Here is a 26,581-nt window from a genome sequence, read left to right as displayed (position 1 = left end):
TCAAGGATTTCGAGGTAGCTGAAGACAATGAGCGATTTTATGTATTTAAAATGAAAATTCGCAAAATATGTATTTACATACGGAAAAGTGGAAAATATGTGTTTTTATGTAAAATAAAATTTGCTGTGTTGACATATAAGGCTATGATCAGAATTTTGGCAAAAACGAAATTGCAGAAAAAAACATTTACCTACCTAAACTTCCGTTCCCTAGTTATCACCCCTCTCAAATACTCGCATCCGTTTCTGCATACATAATGATGCTAAACATATTGACAACCCAAATTATTACCACCTTTCACTGAAAATGAGGCTATGGCAGAGTTGTATTTTATTAAATTTTTTTAAAATGTGAATTTTTAGAAATTTAAAATACCTCTGTGACTTTTCCATCGGTCACAAGAACAAGTGATATTATTGGGCTATAGATAATTCAACATTCAATATCCTGACAAAATCTCTCAAGAACATAGAAATACTGATCTACAATATCAATATTACTGTCGATTTGCCATATATTTAGTAAAAACGTCCTCCCTTGCTCTGCTGAACAAGGAGAATAATTACATTTGCATGCATCAAACAAGGTAGCTGATCTGACAACCACATGCAGAAAATCAGTTTTAATCCATCTACCAGTTGTTTATTTCTAATGACCAACTGACTGAAGACTGAACCAACAAAATCAAGAGACAATTAAAAATAATAACAGTACTCATTGTTGTCCACACTTTGTACTTCAATTTTTTTCTTTTCCTTCAGCCATGCCGATATTATTACTGCAGTCACTGCACTCTTTGTAGCTAACTTTCCTCCAAAAGTTAAATTTTTAAATATTAAGTTTCTGCTTTTGCTATGTGCAGTGTTTTTTTTTGATGGAGTCAAACACTTTGCACTAAACAAGAATGAGCTATTGAGAGTGCTGATCAATTTTAGAACACAAGAACAGGCACACAATGGAAACAGCTGACTGATCCAAGCTCCCTCCCCACAGGTTGATAATTCGGCTACAGTGCCAGAATGACGGTATATTTTGGCCAAGCTTCACTAAGCAAAGACAATACAAGACATTGTTTAATACAAGTATTTCCATTTTAGTTGCCCCCTCCTCCCCTTCTTTCCTGCCCCCTGCCATGCTCAGAACAGGGTTGGTGAAGATACCATAGAAATTTCCATTTTCTAAAAATATTCCTTGATTTGGGATGATGTGCCTCTACTCCATCACATGATCTCGAATGGAACAGGATTGCATTCCAGTGCTTGCCTGCTAGTGGTGACACATGTATTATAGGAATGAATCCTATAATACTACAAGCCAGAAGAGCGAATCCCTTCTCTCTTCTTGTGTGCTGCAAACAGGGGCAAAGGGGAGAGGCAGCAACTAGTGCAAAGCAAATTCACCTTAGTTTACATGAGAGAACTGGAATTGCAGGTGGTGGTAAATTGAAGCAAATGGCAGGTGTAGCAACATGGAAACATTTGACATTTTGAAGGATATAATGTTCAGTAAATATGTACAATAAATATTAATTGCATTACAGATTTATTTCGGTGTGCAAATGTGCAAACAGGTACAAGCCACTACTGCTGTAGGTTTGGATTGAAGTGCAAGATATGTTGCAAATGATCATTAATATTAACCCTGTTTTCTATTCATTTTATTGTTGGTATTGCTGTCATTTATTGATTAGGAAAACTGTACTTTTTCTGGATTAGTGTGTTTGCTTTATATGCATAACGAACGTTATTCAGTAAATAATTTCTGAGAATCTAGTAGATGCCATATATTTTTCTGTAAATTGTATTTGATATAAAAGCATGTATTCCCATTCAATGCCTTGCACTGTGGGAGGAGTGTGGTCTAAGGCATCAGTGTTTGGACTCAAGCTACGGAACATGTGCATGTTCGAGCCTCCTGGGGGAAATCATGACAACTTTTCTCCTAAGGTTTTTGGCCTGTGTATGGGACTGTTGGCCACCCACCATTGTGAGGAAATTGTGAAGCTTTGAATGAGTAGCGTAACCCTGTCATGAAAACCTACAACAACAATTGGGAGTTCGTCATGTCATCCCTTAATTTGGTTGGATGATCTCCCACCTCTGCTGAGGTATATGGGAGTGAGGAGTGAGAACGACACTCAGTAGGTAGGCCTTGGCCCTCACAGGCTGTTGAGCCACAGGTTATTGTTACATTATTTCAATTCATTTATTCATCTTTTCAAATGACAAATGAAAGAAGTAGGTAGTCTTGTTCTTGATGAAAAGTTACAATCCTTAAACCTTACTGTCATATTTAGATTTGGAAAAGAAGAATTACTGGTGGTCAAATTATGTGAGAATAAATAATCTGACCCAAGTGTCCACTTGTAAAGTACTGGCAGTGATGGCTCATGATTCTAGCATGTAGAGGAGCTCAATTATTTGTTACCTAGTATTTACTTAGTACATGACTTTTCTCTACATTTTGTGCATTATAGATCTGGTTACACAAGCGTATTTTCAAGAAATAATGTAATTTAGAGATTAACTGTGATTCATGCATAGTAATTATAATTATTTTGCTCTGTTGTTAAATACAAGCTATGTACCTATCATCATATAATATTTTCACCTTCTAATTTCAGAAAAGCAAGCCTGAAATTGCAGCTGCCAGAGTTGAAAAAGAGAAAGAAAGCAACATTCCAAATGTGATTAGCCCAGATGATTCTAGCGAAGATACGTCCTCCCATGAGACGGTTAAGGTTGAACAGGAAAAAGCTGCTATTACTACCCCATCCTCCAATGGGCGATCTAAGCATGAAGTAAAATGTGAAGCAGCAACAATGATGCAAATGAAAGAGAGGGAGAGATCATCAAAGAGACCAACCGGACTTACTCAGGTTTGTATTTACATGCATCTTCTTTTGTATACTAATATTATATTCATTGTTGTACTGATACTAGTATTGTTACGAGCACATGCTAACATGCTAATATTGTACCAGCACATGCTAACATCCTAATATTGTACCATAGCCCACCATTGTCCTTCCAGCCTCAACACTTTCATTATCACAAGTATGATTTTCAGTGCTGACTGGAACTCCATTACTCTCCTCTAGAATCGATTGACACCAACTGGTGCATAGTTGACTCGGCATGTGCACGCACCTGCGCACATTTATGCTGGTAATGAGATGTTTAATTGTTATTTTGTGTATGAAGTTATTGATACTTAGTGACAAAGTCGAACATCTCTTAATAACAAGAACAGCCATAAAAGGAAAGTTATTGAGAAACAGTAGTTTATCTTCAAAAGTAGTAAAGAAATGCTGCAAAATGCAGAGTCTTCTCATGAACAAATAGTCCTGTTAACCTGGGATTTGTTCCAAGAGCAACTTCGAAATATTTATATCCAACTTTGTTGCTGTAAGTTCACTAGGCAACAATGATTCAGATTTTCATAGCATGACGAAAATAACTTGTGATTGTGTATTCTTTTAAAAGCAAGAGAATTCTTTCGCCATGCTGGGAATTTCACACACATTAATTAAGGAAGAAGTAACCATGGTGGTCTAGTCATTAGGGCTTCTAACTACCATGTGGGGGATCTGCTTCTATTTCCTGGTTGGTCATCTTGGGAAAAAAAAATTAGATCAGTGTTCCTGCATAAGAGGCTCTGTCTCTCACCAAGATTCACATCAGTGTGTACCTAAGGTAAGTAAGTCCTTGGTGAATGAATGTAGCTGGAGCATGGTCCTGATCACATTACTTAAGACTATGTCCAAGATCGAGAATGTGTGAAACCCTAACTGCACACCTTCATGCAAACAAAACTTTTTTTTTTCCAGAGGGAGGGGACAAACAATTATTTTCCATCAGGACAAATAACACATTTTTCCATTGAGGGTGCAAACAACGCATCCACAAGGATGGCAGTGAACATCTCCCTACTGGAGATGTTAAATGTGTCATATCATTTTGTACATATGTAAGTTATTTTCATTTTCTTATTAAGAGCAGAAGTAAATTACTCTGTTACTTTTTTTTTTCATTCACGTTCCTCAGTAGAAATAAGTACAGCCACCCGTCTTCCCTTGTTCATGTTACTGGATTTGTAATGAAGAAAATTATAGAAATAATGCTTTGCTTCAAATGCAACACACAAATGTCTACCTCATCCTGTAATTCGGCATGTATGGACTTTAATTTATAAAAGTGACAAAAATGAGATGATCCATTCTCCAGTTTTATTGGTGTTTTGTGAACTATGAAAAGAATTCATTGAAACTACTGTGTCTCTCTTACCCAGAATGTGCTTAAAGCGAAACTTGCAAGAACCTGTAGATCCTACTACTGTCTTTAATAAAATATAATGTGTTGTTCTAGTTCACAAATAATGACCATTCAGAAGATGTAAGCGGACATATCTCCAGATTCTTCATTCCAATTGGGTTGAAATGCATTTACTTTCTCAATGACATAAATGCTTGAAATACCTAAATATCAGTGAGCATTTGCAAATGATCATGGAAAGACTGATGCCACAACAACGTTTACAAATTGTGGAAATATATTTCCAAAATCAATGTTCTGTTTGCCAAACGTATAGAGCACTTCGGAAATATCGGTGCTGTCAGTGAATTGGCCTCTCAAGATCATGGGACCTAATGCCACTTGATTATTTTCTTTGGGATATCTAAAGTCTCTGGTTTATGCTGATAAACAAGCAACAATTGACGCTTTGGAAGCCAACATAACTCGTGTTATTAACGACATACGTCCCCAATTACTTGAAAAAGTGGTTCAAAATTGGACTGATCGAATCCGGTTCATCACAGCTAGTCGTTGTGGACATATGCCGGAAATTATTTTCAAAAAGTAAATGTCAGAAAGTTATCTTTCAAATGAAAACACAATTGGCTTCAAACTTATTTTTTTGTGTTTTATTTCAATTCAAAGTTCTATCACTCTAAAAAAAACACCCTATACATTTCCATGGTTTACCACTTGCCCACAGGTGGCAGGCCATGCGTATTGAAACCAGTTTTGCACATGCGTGAGAGGCACATGCCCTGGCTAGTGAATGTCCTAGAAGACACCTCCCGAAAGTCCTCAGTAGCGTCGCGGCAGCGATGAAACATCTTATTCCATCTCCCGCCGCATGTTAGGTTTGTTTGGTGATCAAGTTCTTGAATGTACAAAACCTACAGCTGATCGAAATTCATCGTCAGCTGTGCCAGGTGTACAGGCCAGACGTCATGAGCAAGCAGATGGTGCATCATTGGTGCAGGACATTTACTGAAGGCCGGCAAAATGTGCATGACGACGAGCGCAGTGGGCGGCCATCGGCCGTTATGGATGAGCTTCTGGAGCAAGTGCAGCAGCACATACTGGAGGATCATCGCCTCATGATCACGGAACTCAGCAACCATTTCCCGCAGATTTCTCAGTCGTTGTTGCACGACATTGTTACCAAACTCCTCTTGTTCCAGAAATTGTGTGCCCGGTGGGTGCCGAAAAAAACTGATGCCCGAACACAAAGGAAAACACATAGGCACGGCGCTGACATTTCTGCATCATTACCAGCATTACCACAGTGTGAAAAGTGATGTGCACGGTGTTCTGGGTCAGACAAGGCATTCTGCTCATTGAGTTTCTGCCCAGAGGTGAGACTGTGAACGGTAACCTTTACTGTGAAACACTGCGGACATTTCGACGAGCCATTCAGAATAAGCGATGTGGTAAGCTCAGTGCCGTGGTGATCTTGCTGCACGACAATGCGAAGTCGCTTATAGCTAAGCGCACTGCAGCACTTCTGGACAGGTTCGGTTGGGAGGTGTTCGATCATCCATCGTACAGCCTGGATCTCGCTCCCAGTGATTACCGCCTGTTCTTGCACCTGAGAAAGTTCCTGTCCGGTCAACATTTTCACAGTGACGAAGAGATTCAGATGGCTGTCACACAGTGGTTCGGCACCCAGGCAGTGAACTTCTATGACACAGGTATATACAGAAGTTGGTCCCTTGCTATGACAAGTGCCTGAATTCTGGCAGCAATTATGTTGACAAGTAACTGGACAAGTGCTGTATCTGTGGCAATAAATCATCGAATGAAATAATGTTTCCTTTTTGTGCACGACCCCAGGGAAACTTACTTTCTGGATGCACCTAATATTACCCAGAAACAAAATTACTTCTTGAGTCCAAATTATAATTACTTTAAGGCATTTGATTAGCTATACCTTTATTGGTTAAACTAATTGTATCAATTTTGAACATCTTTATTACATTTCACAATTGATAAAAATGAGAATGAAACAACATATTGAAATACCACTGAAATGTAAGAGTGTGTGTATGAGTGAAATTTACGCAGGCAGTGTTTCTATGGCCCTTCAAGTGGAACTAACGAAGCCTCACAGCCAATTCAAAGTTCTGACATTCAGAATGGTTTGCTGAAAAGGTACTGAGAAAGGTCGCCTCAGGCACTCATTGTGTAAGATTTAAAAAATATATATTTCAAAATCACTTGGGTAATTTTTACCCATTTACTTGTCCTTACGGGTTAATGGTGGGGCATCATAGCATTCCACAAAACATCCTGCATGAAAAATTTGATGAAGATGGGAATGATCAAATTAAGCATTTGTTTATTTTGTGTTAGATTCTATACATATTGACAATATTGCTGAAGATTATGTTAAAAAGATTGTTGTTGATTGTTGATGTGCTGTGATTCTGCAGAAAAGTAGTATTTTAAAAATATGAAATTGTTGCAGAAAAGAAGATAAATTTCTTATAAATAATTTCAGTTGGCTTGAAAAATGAGGTGTTTGTACCAGGTAACCAAGAAAGTTCATGCGGTTTTAGTACAAAGAAGAAAAGGTCCAAAACAAATTTGTTTACCTTATATTTATTCTGCAAAATATCCACCATCCGCTTCTACAACCTTCTCCCATCTTTGTACAAGCCTGTAGATGCCATGCTTGAAAAAGTCTTTGTGTAGTGCCGCAAAAAACTGCACCACCGCATTTTCAACCTCCTCACGAGTTTGGAAATGTCGATTGCACATATGGTTGTCCATAGACAAAAAAAGATGGTAGTCTGATGGTGCGATGTTGGGTGAATACGCTGGATGTGGCAGAAGTTCCCAGCCGAGAGAAGAAATCACCTCCAGGGTCATCTTTGCTGTATGCGGTTTAGCGTTGTCTTCCTATTCACTAATACAGGTTGTTTTCTTGCAAGGTGTTCGGCCACTCTTTGCAATTGCGCGGAGTACACCTCTTTGTTGATGGTTTTACCACTTTCCAAGAACTCATAATGCACAATCCCAGCCGTAGTCCACCAGACACACAGAAGCACCTTCCGCTGATGAAGAGCAGGTTTTGCAGTTAAAGGTACTCGTATGGTGTCATTTCGTAACAGGTTCCCCTGATTAGAGAAAAGTAGCAAGCCAAAAGCAATAACCTCCTTCGTCGGCCGTTACTCTCTGAAGCATTCAAAGAATGCTAAGTCAGTATCAAATCTATCTTCCTGGTTGATTGAAAGGAAGTTGCTGATCAACGGGTATCGGAGAGCAATAAACAGGTGGTGGAAGAAAGAATAAGTTAGAGTGTAACAGGCGATTTGGGGTCTTTTGCTTTGGTACGAGGAAGGAGAAAGATCGGGGAGCTTGAGCGAGTCTGGATAGAGCATTTCTAGGAGTTTTCTCCGAGGATTTCTTCAGCATCGAATAGACAGGTAATATCCTTCTCTAACCATGTTGGTCTAAACTGGAAGACATAAAATCCAAATTCTTAGTGTTGTGCCATTTCAAGTGTGAAAAGTAACCTCTCGCCTATTACCATCAAGTTATCTGCCAAGGGCGAGTGCTCACCAGTGAGGATGAATGATTGAGCGAGCTACATCACCCAAGCATAATGGTTAGGATTCTGGTAAGATCCCAACGAGCAACAGTTCGTTACGATTTGACGATAGCCAATGGTATGAGCGTTTCTTGTTATCGTACATTACCCACTTTTCATCACACGTCAAAATGCGGTCCAAAATTGGACAGTTGTTGTTCCTAGTGAGCAAGGAAGCGCAAATGTTCAGTCGTTGGAGACTGTTCGCAGCAGTCAGCTCGTGCGGGACCCACTTACTCAGTTTCCATGATTTGCCAAGCTCATGCAAGTGCACACGAATTGTTTCAGCACTTACCGCAAATCGTTGAGCGAGTTCTTGACACGTTTGACTTGAATCCTCTTCAATTGCTGCCTTCAGTTGGTCCACATCGAGAGATTTCGGTCTGCCCGATCGAGGTTTGAAACCACTTTTGCGCTGTCTGTTCACTAATTGTACCTTCTCCAAACGCTGCACATATTTTTCTTGCTGCTTCCGCTCCTTTTGTGCCCAACTTGTACTCGTACAGTAAACACGCCCTGATTACTGCATTCGACACAGCCATGGTTCACTGCGAATACTTGCTCCCTAAATATAGACTGCGACCTGTTATCTACGTTAGCCGACGTGCCAAGGAATGAGCTTTCCGCCAATCACACATACATGTACCCCTGGCAGCTGAACTGCGTACTACCCCACGAAAACTACGGGCAGTTGTAAAAACCACATGAACTTTCTTGGTTACCTGGTAGTTGCTTTTTCTTCTACTCTATATATGTGTGTGACATTTTTTAAGAAAGTAGCAAGAGAAATATGAAAACATAAACTAAAGATCTTCTCCTCGAAAAATACATCCACGAACCCACATTTGCAACCAATACACATTTGAAGGAGGAAGGATAAGGAAAGGCATTGGAACTAGTGAATAAATATTATTTAAGGCCTTAAAAGACATTAATTTATCTTCAAAGTGATTTGATACGAAGTTCGTTTTCCTTGCGTTAAATATATTTATTGTGCATAAATTCATTTTAACAATAATTTTCACAATCATCATTATTATTATCATCATCATTAATATCACTATTTTTATTATTATTTTATCTATTCTGGGAATGTATTTTACTCTTCCAAGTGTATTGTTTAGTATTACTGTGATCCCAAGTGTTTATAAAAATTGGTCAAAATTATACTTTTTGTATAAAAATCGAAATGATCAATCTCGTGTAATTTCCGTGAACCCAAAGTGTCATTTTCTGCTTAAAATGCTAATCTTACACATTTGTATTGATTTAATCTTTTGGTGCCAAGGCCATTTTCACATGTAACCCCCTTGATGCCCAAGCCGATTTTGAGCAAAATGCAGAGTTTCAATTAAATGAGTGTAGATCGGAGGCTAATTGCCCTAGAGAGATGAGTGATATACCGTTGTACGTGGAATGAACCAGAGATTCAGACTATATAAAAATTAAGCAAATTCGGCATATATGTGGCGGGGGGGAGGGGGCTAATTCTCAAAATTCCAAAATTTCGGAAAAAAAAATTGGTTCCCCCACCCTCCCCTCAAGAAAAAATTACATGACAGTGTCGACATGCACATGGAAATGATCACTGACATGTAAGGAACACAAAAAAATATTTGCATTATTATCATATGACCAATGTAACTTGAGTTGTTTCCCAAAAGGAATGGTCGGCACGCCACTGATTCAAGCTTCAAAATGCAGCGATACCTTGAAATGACGTTAGCTCAGAGACTATTTGCCCGGGAGAAATGAACAATATACCGTTGTACGCAGAATGAATCACAGATTCAGACGATATGTAATTTATGCACATTCGGCGTATATATGGAGGGAGGAAAGGGGGGAAATCCCCTGAAAATACTTTTTTTTTAAAAATATGGGGTTTCTCCCCCTGATCCCCTGAAAAAAAGGATATGAAAAGTTCAAAATGCACATAGAAATTATCGCTGGCATGTAAGAAACGAAAAATATTTGCATCATTGCCATATGACCAATGTAACGCGAGTTGTACCCCTGAAACGAAAGGTTTGTACGCCACTGCCTCAAACTTCGGAATTGAGCGAAATGCAGAGTTACATTGAATTGACTACAGCTCAGAAACTAAATGCCCTAGAGATATGAAAGATATACCATTGTACGCAGAATGAATCACAGATTCAGACGATATATAATTTATGCACATTCGGTGTACATATGGAGGGGGGAAGGGGGGAAATCCCCTCAAAAATTATTTTCTTAAAAAAATGGTGTTTCGCCGCCCCCCCCCCCCCCGAAAAAATGTCAAAATGCACAAAATGCAAAATTTGTGCAAATTTGGCGTAGATATGGAGGGGGAAGGGAGAAAAACCCCAAAAATTATTTTAAAAAATTGTCACCACCCAAAAAATGTCCTCGCACTTGGGCACAAAACAACACCTACGCACAACATTCACGGATGAAATGCTAGAACGCAGTGAAAAATGAGCGCCAATTCTTGCAGCTGCTTGAAATTCTATTTTTAGACAATGCAGGGTAGCCCTGTTGCAACTTGCAGACACTTGTGCTAAAAAAAACAAAGGTTTCCTTCAGCGCACTTCGAAATTCCTTATTCACAACGCAGATTCAACAACCAAGCCCCCTCCCCCTGCTTGCACCCTCACGGAAAACTTTCATTTTGACATCGGATACTGATAAACAAGCTTCCTTCGAATGCAGTTAACAGGAGGGAGCGAAAAAGCATTGATTTAGAACAACAAAGCTGGTCTTCCTTTGTCGGCAAAAATTTGACCTTGAAAAGAGACGCAAAAGAGAAGTCCCTTTTCCCCTCCATTTTCATGAAGACAAAAAAAAAAATAAAAAAAAAAACATTTCTGTTAAATACATGTGTTAGGAACAATATAAAAAAAATCAAAATTCTAGCCAAAAATAGAAAAGTTATAACGTTAAAAACTACGACCTTGACACAACGTCTCAATCGAGACGCTTGGGACCGTATGGGTTACATTTGGGTATCCCGATCGAGATCCTTGGGTCCCAAAAGGTTAAAGGTCAAATAACGAGCTCTTGATTTTTGCCATTTCCCCCCCCCCCCATTCTGGATCAGTGTTCAGCTGTGTCATATCGCAATCTACCAGAGTTTTACCTTTTCCTGAAAATATTCGTAAATTTTCATCCAAAACAATCAGATTATTTAAAAAGCTGACATTTATTTGTGATGTTAATAGAAACATGGTTAAAAATTACTCTAAGAACACTGTACCCATGTTGTTTGTTTTAACTTGGTATCTATGTATTAATTTCAAAGGCCCATTTCCTTCATTGTCTTTTAAGGATTCATCAATTTGTGAAACTTTTATTGATTTAATCTTAGTATAATTATTAATTTTATTCAGCAGAAATGGTTACAAGGAGAGTATAAGCAACAGGAACTTGAGAAACATCAACACTCAGGCATATCAGATGCAGATCATGCTGGTGATGAATCTTGTTTTACGGAAATGGACATCATTTCCTCTATTGATCAGCTTTCGAAATCAAAAAAATTTCGCAAGATGGTATCCTATCTACATATCCTCGGTAAGTGCAGTAAAAGAGAAATGTTGCAATATAAATAAATGGAAATTCATGGTTGTTCCATGAATTGTTTTTATCACTTCCCTCTTTATATTCACCTGTTCTTTTCAGTAATCTCTCAGCTTACATTTTGTAATTACCTCTTACTAGTGTATGTCTCTATCTCACTACTATGCATATGTTGATGGGAGTCAGATACCCCTTACTTTATTTAAATGTCTTTTTCAAAAGAGAACTTTGAATAAATGAAAACATGGTATTATAAAAGGACTTGATGTTAAAAGAAGTCATAGCTACCCAGCTTCTGATATCCCTGGACCAGCTACAGCAAGTAGGGAGTTAATTGTGTAACCTTGGAGTCTACCACTAAGTCTTTGGTTGTTACAAAAAGCACTCAAGTCTGCACTTGATTTCAATTTCAGGATTTAATTGACACACAATGATATAATGTGATATTATTTCCATAAGACTAATCCAGGATTGAAGTAGAAAACTGCAAATTATTTTCAAAAAGTTTGGTTGTTCTCCAACATATACAGTTGTACTTTGCAGGTTATTAAAATGAATAATGAATTTAAAAACATGTTATGTCATTATGACATTAACTCAGACTTACAGATTTAAATATAATTCAAAAATTACTTTTTCATATTAACAATCAAAATATGAAGATTTCACTCTATGCAAATGTGGAAAATTGAGTAAACTACCAGAATAGAGAGAATGCAAAGGATTGTGAATTGGGGAAAAAGCAGAGAAAAATAGTAGTGGGTGTATATTTGTTGCTGTGTTTTGTTTTCTAATCACACAACTGTGAAAGTGTAAAAAGAACTGTGTAGAAAATTTAGATGTTTGTAAATGCTGTACCAAGGTTGCTTCTTGCTCCATACCCAGAAATTCTATAGTTAGTTTTCCCCAAACAGTTTCTTCCTTACAGCTCCCAAAAGGGCCTTTTATATTTCCAGGACTAAGAATGTTAGAGGTACAAATGATACCTCATTTTGTTCAGTATACTTCGGGCTATATTCCTGATGGAAGAAAATACATTTTCCATAATCAGTTAGAAGAAAAACTCAATATGCTGACCAAGGCAGAAATTTATTTTATTATAAAACCTAAACTAAACGTAACGTTTCAACCTTCTAGCAAGGTCTTCTTCAGACTATGTACCAAGTACAAATGTAACAAGGTACAAGAACAGGACGATATATATATACACAAAAATACTCCCCTCCAGACTATTACAAAGTTGTTATGGAACATTCTAGCAGGTGGCTTTCCCCTGTTAACTTTACTTTCACCTGAAAGTGAATGTGGTTGGACTCTTTATCTCATGCTCTATTCTTCTTCCTCCTTCTCTCCTCTTTCTCTCTTGTTCTTTCCACTCTTTCTAACACCTTCTTCCATTCTTTGTTTATCATCAGTTCCCCATTCCAGTTCATTGTGTCTTCTTCACCTTTCTTCTCGATTTCCTTGGCCTCTTTCCATTTTCTCACTAGCATTCTCTTCTCCCTTCCTATCTGCTTAGCCTCATCCCACTCTATGTCATGTCCTGTTTCTCTCGTGTGTTTAAATATCGCATTTCTTTCTCATCCCTATGTTGTTTCAACCTGTCTTTCAGCCTCTTTTTTGTTTCTCCTATGTACACACTCTGACATTCTTTACATTTCACTTCATAGATAATCCCTTCCTCTTCCTCTTCTCTGTTTTCCTTTTTCTTGTTAGCATTCTTCGCTATTCTTAAGATGCTTCTCCCTTCCTGTAAGTTTTAATGCCCGCTTTTCTAAGCACTCTGCACATCTTTTCTGTGGTCTTCCCCATACTCCTTATTCCAAACCTCCTCTCTTTTTCTTTCTCTTCCTCTTTTTCTTTCTCTTCCAATTCTCCCCTGCCTGTTTTCTTCCTCCTTCTGTTTATGCCCAGCCTATCCTCCTTCTCATAGCCATTTTTTTCATCTGTTTCCATAGGCTATTAATTTGGCCTTCTTTTTCACATTCTTTTGTGCATATTTTCTTGATTCTGTCCTCGATATTCTTTATAAAATTTATTTTTGTCACCTCACTTACATCACTTCTTTTGTAGCAGAATACCCCCGATGCACACTTCTTCTGATGCCAAGGGGTTTCTCTTCCTTTTCATCAATGTATCTAGGAAGCTTATCTTGTTCTTCTTCTATTTCGAGTTCCAATAATATCCTTTTTTCTTCATCTTGTATTTCTTTGGCAAATATGTCGAGCTGCCTCTTCGTTCCCTTCCATATGCCAAAAGAATCGTCCACATATCTGCAAAACAGAATCATTTTGTCACCTCCTTTTTCTACTACTTTCTTTTCCCATTCATTCATAACCAATTCAGCCAATTCTGGGCTTAGGCTAGAACCTATATTCAGTCCTTCATTCATTAACATTATTTTATCCCCCATTATACTGTACCCGTTATTCCAAATGGTTTCCAGCGCCTTCACTACTCTTTTACTATCCCATTCTCCTATAATTTCTTTTTCCATTCTCTTTTTAATAATGTCCAAAATGTGTCCCCTCTTGGTGCTTGGGAACATAATTTTCACGCCTAAGCTAAACATTGTCATTTTCATCTCATTCACCTTTAGTCCTTTTATGAGGTCCACTACTTGTTCACTGTTCTTAACTGCTCTGCTTTCTTGCTGTGTTACTAACAATTCAATAACTTTCTTTAATTTCTTTTCCAAGGGTTCCAAAATATTGTTTCTGCAGTCCATTACTGGTCTCAACTTTATCTCCTCTTTGTGTATTTTGGAAAGCCTTTCAAACTTGGTAGTCTTCCTGTCTCCTTTATGCACTTTTTGAATCCTTTCCTACTACTGATGATAAATAAAGAATGGAAGAAGGTGTTAGAAAGAGTGGAAAGGACAAGAGAGAAAGAGGAGAGAAGAAGGAAGAAGAATAGAGCGTGAGATAAAGAGTCCAACCATATTCACTTTCAGGTGAAAGTAAAGTTCACAAGGGAAAGCCACCTGCTAGAATGTAACTTTCTAATAGTTTGGAGGGGAGTATTTTTGTGTGTATATATCGTCCTGTTCTTGTACCTTGTTACATTTGTACTTGGTACATAGTCTGAAGAAGACCTTGCTAGAAGGTTGAAACGTTACATTTAGTTTGTTTTATAATAAAATAAATTTCTGCCTTGGTCAGCATATTGAGTTTTTCATATCATGGAAACAAGGCTTAATGGTGTTATAGTTAGAAGAAGAAGAAGAAAAAAGGGAAAGTAACTATTTTTTTGCATGAAATTTGAAATTCATCAGACGCCCATGCAGGCTATTCCAGGATGTGAATCTCCAAAAGGTACCCACATAATACTGGGTGTGTTTGCCATTGATGTGAAAAAATTTACACACTTATTTGTATTTGTAATACTTTCGGAGAAGAGGAACATTTTTCAATATAGAGCAAACAATTTTGAAGCTACAAAAAATAATTTATCATCTTACCTTGACCCTGCCTGGCTGCCATGTACCTCCTACCGAGCATGGTACTTTCGGGAGCATAAGGTGCAGAGGGGAACATTGCATTCCGGACATTGGAAATTTGTTTTCTTCTCTTTGCCCAACTCTGTACAAAACCTGCACCTTTGCCACAGGATGTGGAGGGCCCGTCTGGGTGTTGTTGACAGACCTGGGGAACCTTGAGAGAGCCCGGCGGATGTGCCCCTTTTCCCCTCCTCCAAGAGGAGGCTGAAATATGCAGTCTCAAGTCCCGGTGTGTCACGTTCATGTGGTAGAGTCGATATATTAGGTACGCACTCAGAACTGTCTTGTCAAGTAAATGCATAAAAAGTTTGGTCGTCCATTTCCATCTGTGCTGGTAGTACGCACACGTCATTGGGTCTGATTTGTCAACATTCCCCATGGACTTGTTATAGTCGACAACAATGGCAGGCTTGACAGCGTTGCTATTGTCATCTTTGAAATTTCTGTCTACTGGTGGTGGGTGCATGTTTGTCAGAATGTAAACTTCTCGTTTGTCTTTCCAACAGGTCGCTGTCAAACTTCTATGTACAAAAGCACAAATATCTCCTTTTGAGAGACGTAAGTGCTTTCGTGTGAAGAGGGTATGCCCCATACCTTGTCAACTTGGATTCACAGTACCACATCACTGGATTCTAAGAGTCGCTAGTTTGTCGTACAATGCAGGTGATGAGAAATAGCTGTCCATAAACAATTTATGGCCAATGTTTCTCACCTTCTGTGTCAAGTCAATGACTAGCTGATGTGTCGATGTCCTTGTCTGTGGCTAGGTCTCTGTTTTTCCCCAGGTTTATTGTCATGTTGTTAGTATATCCCGATTCGTCACTGATTTAGAATATCTTTATTCCAAACCCTTGTGCTTCTTTGGGATATACTGTTTAAAGATCACCCTTCTTTTGAACTGAGCCATGGCCTAATCAACAGATATACATTTGGTAGGAGTGTAGTGTCTGCTGTATTGGTCATTGATTCCATAAAATAAACGTCTGATCTTCCACAACCTATCGTAGTCTCATGCATTTGGGTCTTGGTGCTGGGAACTGTCCTCGAATTGAAGAAACCTGAGGATATGTAAAAAGCGGTCTCTGAAGCAGGGGATTGAAAACAGTCCATCACATGCCCAATGGTCTTTGATTCTGTCTACTCTGTGATGTCCTATTGCCAGAAGAATGGTGAAGAAGTTGTGGATCGTAAAAGGAGTTGCTTGTCTTGTTGTTCCATGTTTTGCAACATGCTGGTTGTAGTATCTTTGGGATTCCACAACCAGTAGACGTAAAAGTGCGTCTGTGAACAGTAGTCGGAAAAGTCAAGGGGAGATGAATTTGCATCCATGGGGCCAGTCACACCGTGGTTACCTGTAAATGGTAGGGGAGTAAACTGTTGGTGCCATCCAGTTGGTTTTTGCCAGGTCGAGTCATCAGGAGCAGAGTTGCTTTTGTCGTCCGAAGGTCCACCCCGAGTCCCCTCGTCATCACTGAAGTCACTCCCGAAAGTCATCAGGTCAGCGATATCTTCGTCTCCCCCTTCCGAATCCATACATAATAACTCATTGTCAATTTCACTCGGTGAAAAAATGGGTCTTCTTCCTCTTGTCGGACGAGAAGAAAGCCTCAATGCCAGAGCTCGCCGCTGGTCGCATGCCACAAGCTGGGGAACACACACACTGGATGAAAGTTCAAGCTCAAATAATTTCAATTTGTCCAACTCGCTTTGTTAGGCTGTCATACCCTCCGTGGCAACTTACCTAATTAAACACATGATGCAAGGGGCTAAACATAGCATTACCGACAGAAACAAGGCAAATCATTCAACAATACTTCCTTTGTAATCCTATGGCGCAGTTTTGTGAAACAGCAAAGAGCAGTCGGCTGTTTTCCAACCCTTTGTTGGCAGCTGGAGGATTTTGACTTCCTTTGCCTGCTGCCTTCCCCTTCCGCCACCCCCACCCATCCTTTTGGCACCAGGAATATCGGAAGGTCATACTTATATATGCCAAAAGTGTGTTTTGACACACCAAAATTGGGAAAGAAGCAATTTTTTCGAAACCAATGAGAAAAAAAAATCACAATTTTTCGGACATTACCCCCCCCCCCCCCAAATAGTAACAATGAAATTAAACTTTACGAATCGTTAATTACATACCTCTAGACTCATGCAGAACTCAAAACATGTATCTCTGATCATTATCCAAGTTACAGCATGTTGAAAAATTAACATACTACTAGAAAAAGCTGCTTGTGACACTGGTGTCACAAGCCATTCTTAAGGGAAATACCTGTTGCCACAGCCCATCCTTTAAGGGTTAAGAGAATGTAAATACAATGCAAGAGTGAACATGCATAACTGCTCTTTATTTTTGGCTGCATTAATCATCACAGAAAACCATAATGAACAAATATCAAATGCGACTTATTTTCCTGTGAGTTTTAAAGCTAGAACACAACACAAAAGTACGTAACAACAATTCAGCAATGTGTTGACAAAAAACTTTATCCTATCAAAAGTATAGCCTTTAGTTTCTAGATTTCAAAGTAGGGAAACACTGCCTTCAATTTGGAAGATGAGGAAGCTAGTGATTATTCACATGTAGATAATCCTGGGAAGGTAGTGGAATACATAGAAACTGTATATCCTGTCCCAGCTAACTGTAGAGCAGGGCCCCACATATTGGCTGAGGAGGAGGAGAAAAATCCAGTGGTGAAAGCACAGCATGGCCAACCTTATGGTCCTGACCATACATGTACGGTCCAGACCTTGGTCTGTACGCTAAATGCATGGCTTGTCAAAATTTGCTCTTGCAGTCTCATCCCTAATATTTCCTTAAGAAATTCTTAAACCAATTGTACGGACCTGGAGACAAAAATACGGTCCGTTTGCCATGTGCATTCGGTATTATCCTTTTCAAAAGTTGTTACTAGCCTGCCCCCCCCCCCCCCCACGCACACACTTTACCTCTGCACTCGAGGTTCGGTACACTTTGTACTCCGCTCAGATTTGTCTAGGGGTATCTTTCTTTGTACGAATGCACGTGGGTTGCTACAAGTCAACATAATTATATTATTAACTACAAGAGACAACGGATAACCTTTGCGAAACCTTATTTCTATAGGGGGATAAATTACCTTGTCCAGCATCTGTGAAATTAAAAACTGAAATTTTGGATATTTTCTATAGTTTAATTAACGTAAAATTTGAAGTATATACAGCAGCGACGTTCGATTTCTGCCGGTGGCCTTGGCTGCTATATCGCGTGCGAGACAGTCGGCGGGCCTAGACTGAACAGGCATGCGCAGTAACACGTAAACACGTAGTCGCTCGGAAAAATTGCATTGTGTCGTATCTGCCTTTTAGCAACGAGTTGTTAGGCGTGTGTGTAACATTGCAAATAATACTGTTTATTTATCGTACAGAAAGTGTGTGTCTGAGTATCTGTAAGTTTCTGGGCAAACAAAATGCCACCCATTAACTCCAAACTTGGGTCAAAAACGCTTCACAGTCAATCTCGCGAAGTTGTAAATAATGTACATTCCTTTGCAAAACGTGAAGCGGCTTCTGGTGGTTTGTTAATACCACTGAAAAAGGTACAAGAGAGAGTGGCAGCAGCAACTGGGGTGCCTGTGAGGACATTAAGAAACATAATTAAAGAAGGGAAACAGTGTGAGGAACAAGGCACCTCTTTTCAAACGCCTGGGAAAGTGCATCGTGTACCGAAACGAATCACCAATATTGATGACTTCGATAAATGTGTAATAAGACGGACAATTAACAATTTCTACATTGAGGACAAAACGGTGCCAACTGTGAAGAAACTGCTCTCAAAACTGCAAGACAACATACAGTTTAGAGGAGGTAGTACAAGTTTAAAAGTTATATTACGGGATATGGGATATAAGTGGAGGAAAACCAGAAATAACAGAGCGATATTAGTGGAAAAGCATGATATTAGATCAATGCGTGTGTCATATTTACGTGCAATACAGAAATATAGGGGGGAAGGCAGACCAATCATATACGAGGACGAAACCTATATCCACAGCACGCACACAAGACCTAAAAACTGGAGTGATGACAACACTTCAGGATTGTTGGCTCCCATTTCGAAAGGACAAAGACTAATTATTATTCATGCTGGCGGTCGTGCTGGGTTTGTGCCTGGTGCATTTCTGATGTTTAAATCCAACAGAACGACTGGCGATTACCACCATGAGATGAATGCTGCAAATTACAAAAAGTGGTTAACTGAAAAGTTAATTCCAAATCTACCCCCAAATCAGTTTTAGTTATTGATAACGCCCCATACCACAACGTGCAGTTAAACAAAGCTCCTACGAGTGCTAGCAATAAAAGTGTTATGCAAACCTGGCTAACAGCTAATAATGTGCCATTTCATGACAAAATGCTGAAGGTCGAACTTTACAGTCTTATTAAATCTCATAAGCCACTGCGTAAAGAATATGTAATAGATAATCTCCTCGCCATACATGGACATACTGTTCTCAGATTACCGCCTTATTCACCTGAAATAAATCCAATAGAACTAATTTGGGCCGATATTAAACAATGGGTAGCCGGTAACAATACAACCTTTAAACTGGATGCTGTAATGAATTTGTGCGAACAGAGGGTTAATGAGATTGGGATAGAAAAGTGGGAAAACGTTTGTCAACACGTGGAGACAATAGAAAAGCAATATATTGAACAGGAGGGAATTATAGAGGATGTTATTGAGAACTTTGTTATTAACGTCGGAGATAGTGACACCAGTAACAGTAGTGACAGTGATATAAATAGCAGTGGAACTGATAACGAAATGTCAGGTGTGGAATACCTTTCAGATGTATAAAACACTTGTTTGTAATATGTTAACAATGAACGTGTTTGTGTGTGAATATGTATAAATTTTAATATTTATATTATATACATTTTGAAGAAAAGTTGTTTTGTTCCGTTATGTTCGTTCATGTAAAAAAATATTTTCACATTTTTTTATCTGGTGTGTGGTGTGATTAAAACTTCGAAACTCCAGCTTCTACGTCTGTTCGTATGTGGGCGCAGTGTTTACGTTCCGCACAACATTAGCCATCGTCATCCACATCGGCCAGTCACGTGCTCGTTAGAAACTCCCCTCGCAGCGTGCACAGTCAAGGTCACCGGCAGAAATCGAACGTCGCTGCTGTACCAGTCGTATCCGAACGTTCATTTCTCTAATTATCGGGCCAAAACTCTAATTTTGAAGTTGGAAATCTCTATTATTTGTACCTGGATGCTTTACATTTCATGAATTACATCGGGAGTACGCTTGTCACAAGGTAGACTCGCGTTACTCCAAGAAACGTCTTAACAGGCGCGAGGTTGCCCTATGTGTACATTTCTCAACACTCCACAGTGACAAGGCACTAGGCTTCCCGGCGCACCATAATTACTTCAAAATAACATCCAGTACAAACTACCTTTTTACCTGTAAACTGGACACCAAGGCACTAGCTAGCCCGGCAATCCAATCTGTTACAGCATCCGTTTCAGGAGACCTGTCCTCCGGTCCTAGCTGACCAAAGCAAAAACAGCCTCTCCCTTCCAAGTCTCAGTTCCAACAGCCGACCTCCCCCACTCTCATCTGGGAGTTTATATACATTTTGTTTTGTTGGCATTGTTGCCAACGGCCCTTTTCAAAATTTTTAATCTTTAACAGCTAAACTGCCCACCTTTCTTTGAACATTCGAAACATGAAGAAAGAACAGAGATATACATGGAATATATACGAACTTAAAATTGCATAATAATACAGATTCCCCCTCCCCAGCATTACAATTCAATCTGAAATTTAATTTCAGTCTGTGTGAATTGTCTTAAAGTCACTGAGAAAAGTGATGCACTGTATCTGAGAAGAAAAGTTCACTGAAGAAAAAAGTCATTTTCACTACACATCACAACCATCTCTCTGAAAAAGAAAGTCTCGATTTCACTGCACTAAATATCCTATTTCCACACGGTTTCTTCCTCCGGGAATCCTGGAACCTCCTGGACATCTCGGTCATCTGGTCATCAGGACTGCTCCCAGAGATGTATTCAGCTCCTCCACCTTCCAACGAACATGTCCAGCTCCCACTCTAGGGTCGACTCAGCCTCTCCTCGGTCCATCCAAAGAACCCCCGGCTCCTTAGTCCCCTAGTCCTTGCGTCTGGGACTTCTGCGGTACTCGGTTCGACTCCTGCCGAATTTCAGCTTCAAATGCTTTCGAAAGTTCTTTTGTTTGATCACACGACCCGACTTTTAAAATGGCTTTCTCATTTTTTGTCTTGAAGGAATTCCCTTCCTTCTTCGGGCATCGAAATGCCATCCTTCAGCATTCCCTTAGCGATGAAATTCTCATGTCCTCGTGTGCAGAATATTCATCTACTTTTATCGATAAGGTTCACGTAACATAAAATCCAACAGTCTGTAATAAATCAGGAACTTAATTACTACTGTACAAATTAGAAATCGTTCACTTGGCTTTCTTTCCATAATTATTTTCTGCCCTTCTACCCCCTCCCCTTAAAATGGATTCTCAGGGTAGAATTTAGGGACGAGTGCTTTCCCTCACACTTCTCAAATTTCTTCTCGGTATGACCTTCAGCTGGTCAACGTTAGCCAGAACTCTCTTCCCCTCACCTTCCTTTTCCAAATCAACATTATTTGGAGTAGTGAATTTCAGAATTCTGAAGCTTCCCAAGAACTTCGGGAAAAAGCACGCAGTTTGCTTATTAAAAGCAGACGAAATTCTATGCTCTTGAAGCAGTACTCGATCTCCTACATGAAGATTAACCCTTCTTCTGCCCTTATTGTAGGCCTTTGATGCCTTTTGCCTCGTCATTTCTTCTTTCTCTCTTGCAAATTCAAAAGCCGCGCCCATTCTTTCCTTTAGCTCTATGACGTAATCCATCTGTCTCCGTGCCGTGACGTCTTCCCCAGTTCCATCTTCCCTCTGAAGCTCCATTTTCCGAGTGTCATGCGGTGTGTACAAATCACGTCCAAAGAACAAGAATGACTGTTTCAATCCAGTCATCGAATTCGTTGCATTATTAATGGCAAAACTTATCACGTCCGGGTTTTCAGCCCACGACAAGTGTTCCTTGCAGAACTTTCCAAGTGCTTGCTTGCTTGATTATCTTAGTAGCTGCTTCTGATTTATTTTCCTTCGGTCTATATGGCATAATATAGACCAGCTTGCAATTCACGGAACGCAACGTTTGTGAACACAGTTTGCTTCGAAATACACTCTGGTTGTCACTGACAACATATTTCAGGAAACCTGACTGAAAACAGTACTTCAAAAATGTTTGCGAGATCGTCCTCGCCGTTGTAGTTCTAAGCGGTGTCAAACTAATGTGCCTTGAGAACTCATCTTGAATGACTAAACAGTACTTGTATCTCCCCTTCGTACTTGTATGCAGTGGTCCAAAAATGTCCAGAAACACTTTGTATCCAGGCGCAGTAGCTTTCCTCGAGTTCATAAAGCCCATCTTTCTGCTGTTGTCAGGATTATACTGAAGACAAGTGATACAACTTTTGCAATAGTTACTGACATCTTTGACTACTCCATCCCAAGTATAATTCTCTAGGACCTTAAACAATGTCTTTCCATGTCCTAAGTGCACAGATAATAAATCATCATGCGAAGATTTAAGTACTTCACTCTTCAAATTCTCTGGTACCCACAGCTTCAATCTGGAGCTAAACGGTGGATAAAGTCCAGTGTTTTCATCAATTAAACTGTAAAGCAGTCCATCATCGTCGAGCCAGGAATGTTGCAGATAAAAGTCAAATTTTCTCTTCTCTCGAGCATCCTTTATTCAGGGTGGCGACAGACCTGGAAAACCTGGAGAACGAGGAAAAGTCAGGGGATTTGAGGTGTCAAAAAAAGTCAGGGAATTTCGTCTTCATTGACTTTTTTATTTATTTATTTAAAGATATCGTTATGGAACTCTGAACGGGAATGGGAAATCTCGTTCGTAAGTTTCAGCCTCAACTTTTAGGCCCCTTTTATGCGCAACTCAACCACGGCACCAGAAACCAGTGATAACAGGAGGAGAGAGAGAGAAATTTCTCTCGCCAGGGGTTCTCGGCGGGAATTTTAAATTCGAACACTCTTTGGAGGCAAATTGTTATAACTCGGGCACTATGGGAGCAATCTATTTCGGATAACTTTTGTTTTGCAGCTAAAACATCAGAGCATGCAACCGTGTACAATTTAGAATGCCGAACTGAGGAAGGGGGCTTGGGGGCACGAATCCCCGAATTTCAATGGAAAAAACATAAATCTGGAGTTTGCCCCTTCTTCAAAGAATGGATATTTCTCAAGAGAACGTAATATGTTTCATGTTCTTGGGTGCCATACAAGTTGAATAATGAGCTAAATGTGAAACTCTGTTCAGAAATGTGCCATGTATATGTTGCGGAGAGGGGGTTTGGTCATCAATATGAATTTCCCAGGTTTGCTCCAGACCTGTGTCAAGAGTTTCCATCCAAACATAAGAGTATGAAGGTCAAATAAGCACATTCATTTCGTAATCAGCACCATGATACCATATGGTATCATCGGGCGAGTACGACCTTACTCTGATGATACAATATTCTATCATCGGGGGAGTAAAGGTTAAGCCTCTAAATATTACGTGGAAAATGCATTGAATTATCATTTTTTCTTGTCCGTATGGGAGTAGTAAGGGGACTTGTCAACAGATGGAGGGGATAAGAGCAGGTGGCGCCGTTCGATAGTTGTTGGACGTCGTAGTAAGGCATTTTGATGGGCAAACTGAAGGAACATGGAAACAAATAGTTTCCATTGATACATACGACTTTTGTCGAATATCGTCACCCGACAAAGTATCTCACTACAACATGCGACAGAAATTGCATGGACTGCAACATCCAACACTGCATAAACAAGAAGAGCTTTAGACTGCAAATATATATGCTGCTGGAATTTTATTACTCTTCTGGCTCACTTCACCTTATTTAATGTAGCAGTGCTTACGAAGGTTTTCTTTCATTATCCTGACGTATTACTGGTTTCGCACAAGTTAACATACGTTTACAATGACATTGCATTATTCTTAGATATCAAGAAGAATCCAACCAAATGGGATATATATTGAATACTATCACGAAACAGTGAAACATAAATCTGCATTGGTGAACGTTATAAAAATTGGCAAGTGCATGCTCCCAACCTCAAATTTACTGCAACACTAGTATTGCAATGAAATTAACACCACTCTCTGTCCTGTCTGTTTAAACTTGTGAGAGATGGTCATTAATCTCTCACTGAGTGAAGTTAATGTCCAATATTATGAAATAAGATACTAATAATAAATACGTAAATATTTTAATATCATATTTACTCGAATCATTCAATCATAAAAGCAAATCACTTTCTTCAAGAATTGACTTTTCTCTGCCAGCCCTGCTAAATGTTCACTTTCCATATACTGATTTATACAAGGGGTGGCCAGAAAGTAATTTCCAATTAGTAGGGACATTGATTTTTGTTCATTGCTGCAAAGTTATGTTTAGGAATGTGCAGTAATGTCTGGACACTTTTTCACCCGTTCAAAATATCGAAATATTGTGAATTTGGCATAAAATGCGAATTGTTTACGTTATTAGTGATTTTTTAAAAAATAAATGTCCTAAAACAACAAAAAATTCCATGAAATCCAACATTCTTGTCTTTTCTAGGCCATGTTTTCGTACATAGAACATGCAAGTTTTCCAACATTTTACTCAAGAGTAAACTATAGAGTTATATGTACATGGAATAATTCCGACAGCCACATTAAATCATATATTTCCCACGATTTTTTCAACTTCTATCGAAACTATTTGCATCACAGAGCAAAGTGGCAGGGCTTTAACAGGAGATCGAGTGAATATCTACCGTCATACAGGAGCCACATCTTCGTATTTGTCGCACGAGATGTGTTTTGAATTACCAAGTTAAGTGCACACCATCAGCATTTGTTGAGCAAGTAATAATGGAGCTCAGTCGTTAGGGCATCTGACTACTATGGGAGAGACCTAGTGTCGATCCCCTGCAGGGGAGAACCGGGATGTTTTCCACCTATTCAAACTGCTCCGGTGCCCACCCAGCATATGAAGCTGGTACCTTGAGGAAACTTTGAGAGATAAAGGTAGCCAGAAGCATGCTGCTGATCACATCATCCCAAGAATGTGTGGTGCCCTAACTCCACACCCCTACCATACACCTTCATGGAAAAGTGCAGGGGAGCACTTTACTTTTACTTCCTCAAAAATCTGTTCCAACATATCAAACTGTCACGAAAATATGTAGACCATGTGACCTACAATTTAAAATAATAGTTTAAAAGCACAATGGAGTATTACGTTTTGGTATATTTGGCAGATAAATGTTCTAAAACAGAAACACGAATTTTGGGAAATGTAACACTAACAAGTCAAAAAAAGATAATGCCAATTTTTGGTGCCATAATATATCGGTGTGTCACGTGAGAGTAATTGATTTTAATTTTTTGGGTGCGTCGCCACTTATGGTCATTATGCACCCTTCAGTATATACGGGGAAAATTCCATTATCTAAAATCCTTACCTTAAAATTAAAAAAGGAGTATGGAAAATAACTTTCCCAGAATAACTTTCAAGATATCAAACTCTCATGAAGATGTGTAGGCCATGTGACTTACAATTTGAAACAGCAGTTTAAAAACTCCATGAAGGTATAATTTGAGATATTTGCCAGAAAATGAGCTATAATGAAAATTTGAATTTTGGGAAAAATAACACCGAATAGTAAGAAATAAAAAATACAACAATTTGAAGAAAAAAAATCAAGGTCCCTACCGATTAGGCATAAATAAAATAAGAATATCAGTTGTAATTTATTGCATTAATAACAGTGAGAGTCCTAACCTAATTTTCGGCATAATCACCACGGTTGTTCTGGCATTTGTCGTAGCATGGCACTAAATTTTGTATGCTCATGGTATATGTGTCTGACAGCAAAAACTGGATCTATCTCTACCACAGTGTAGCTGTCAAATCCTTGCCCTGTCAGAAACCTCTTCAGTAAAACAGAGAGATGAAAGTCGGTACTTGTAAGGCCAGGGCTGTACAGGGAGTGGTCCAAGATCTCTGACCTGAAGTGATTCAAAGGGCCTGTGTGCACTCAGCTGTATGGGGTAGTGCACATTCGATTGGCCTTCCTTGAATTCTATGCACCATCCTCTGACCTTACTATCACTCACGACGCCCGGTCTGCACACCTCACATGATTGCTGGTGGCTCTGTGCCAAATTCTGAGCATGGATTGTAGGCTACATCACAGTCGGTGGGAGACTGTATGAGAGCTGCAAGCTTTAACCTAGAACTGTCCTAAAACGGCTGCATTGCAACTGTACCAGATTACAGCTACATGTCACTTCTTCCTGCCTGCATGTGTGTGTGTGTCGCTATCCGACCACTAGCTCTGCGTATAGGCACCATTGGAGCTTTTTTCAGGATGCCCCTCGTATATGAACTTTCAGAAGGTTTTATTATTAGAGTGTTCCTGTTTTAATGTGTGGTTAGCTAAATCAGGTACCTATACAATGCAATTCTATACATTTCTTGCGTTAAATT

General features: G+C 39.3%; 1 protein-coding gene across 2 annotated transcripts in view; it reads left to right on the top strand.

Moving 5' to 3' along the window:
• LOC145984088 (uncharacterized) overlaps positions 1 to 26,581 on the top strand; it is a 501,971-nt gene that overhangs the window by 452,831 nt on the left and 22,559 nt on the right. The window contains exon 15 of one of the 2 annotated variants that reach the window (XM_083117495.1): positions 11,262 to 11,442. In XM_083117495.1, coding sequence (XP_082973621.1) covers positions 11,262 to 11,442 — 181 coding nt within the window. Of the gene's footprint in view, positions 1 to 11,258; positions 11,443 to 26,581 lie in introns of both variants that reach the window. The other variant, XM_083117494.1, reaches the window with a different exon arrangement.

This window comes from Lepisma saccharinum, chromosome 2 (genome assembly GCF_977018435.1).
Source record: "Lepisma saccharinum chromosome 2, izLepSacc3.1, whole genome shotgun sequence".
Taxonomy (NCBI): Eukaryota; Metazoa; Arthropoda; class Insecta; order Zygentoma; family Lepismatidae; genus Lepisma; species Lepisma saccharinum.
This window is presented reverse-complemented; position numbering and strand designations above follow the sequence as displayed.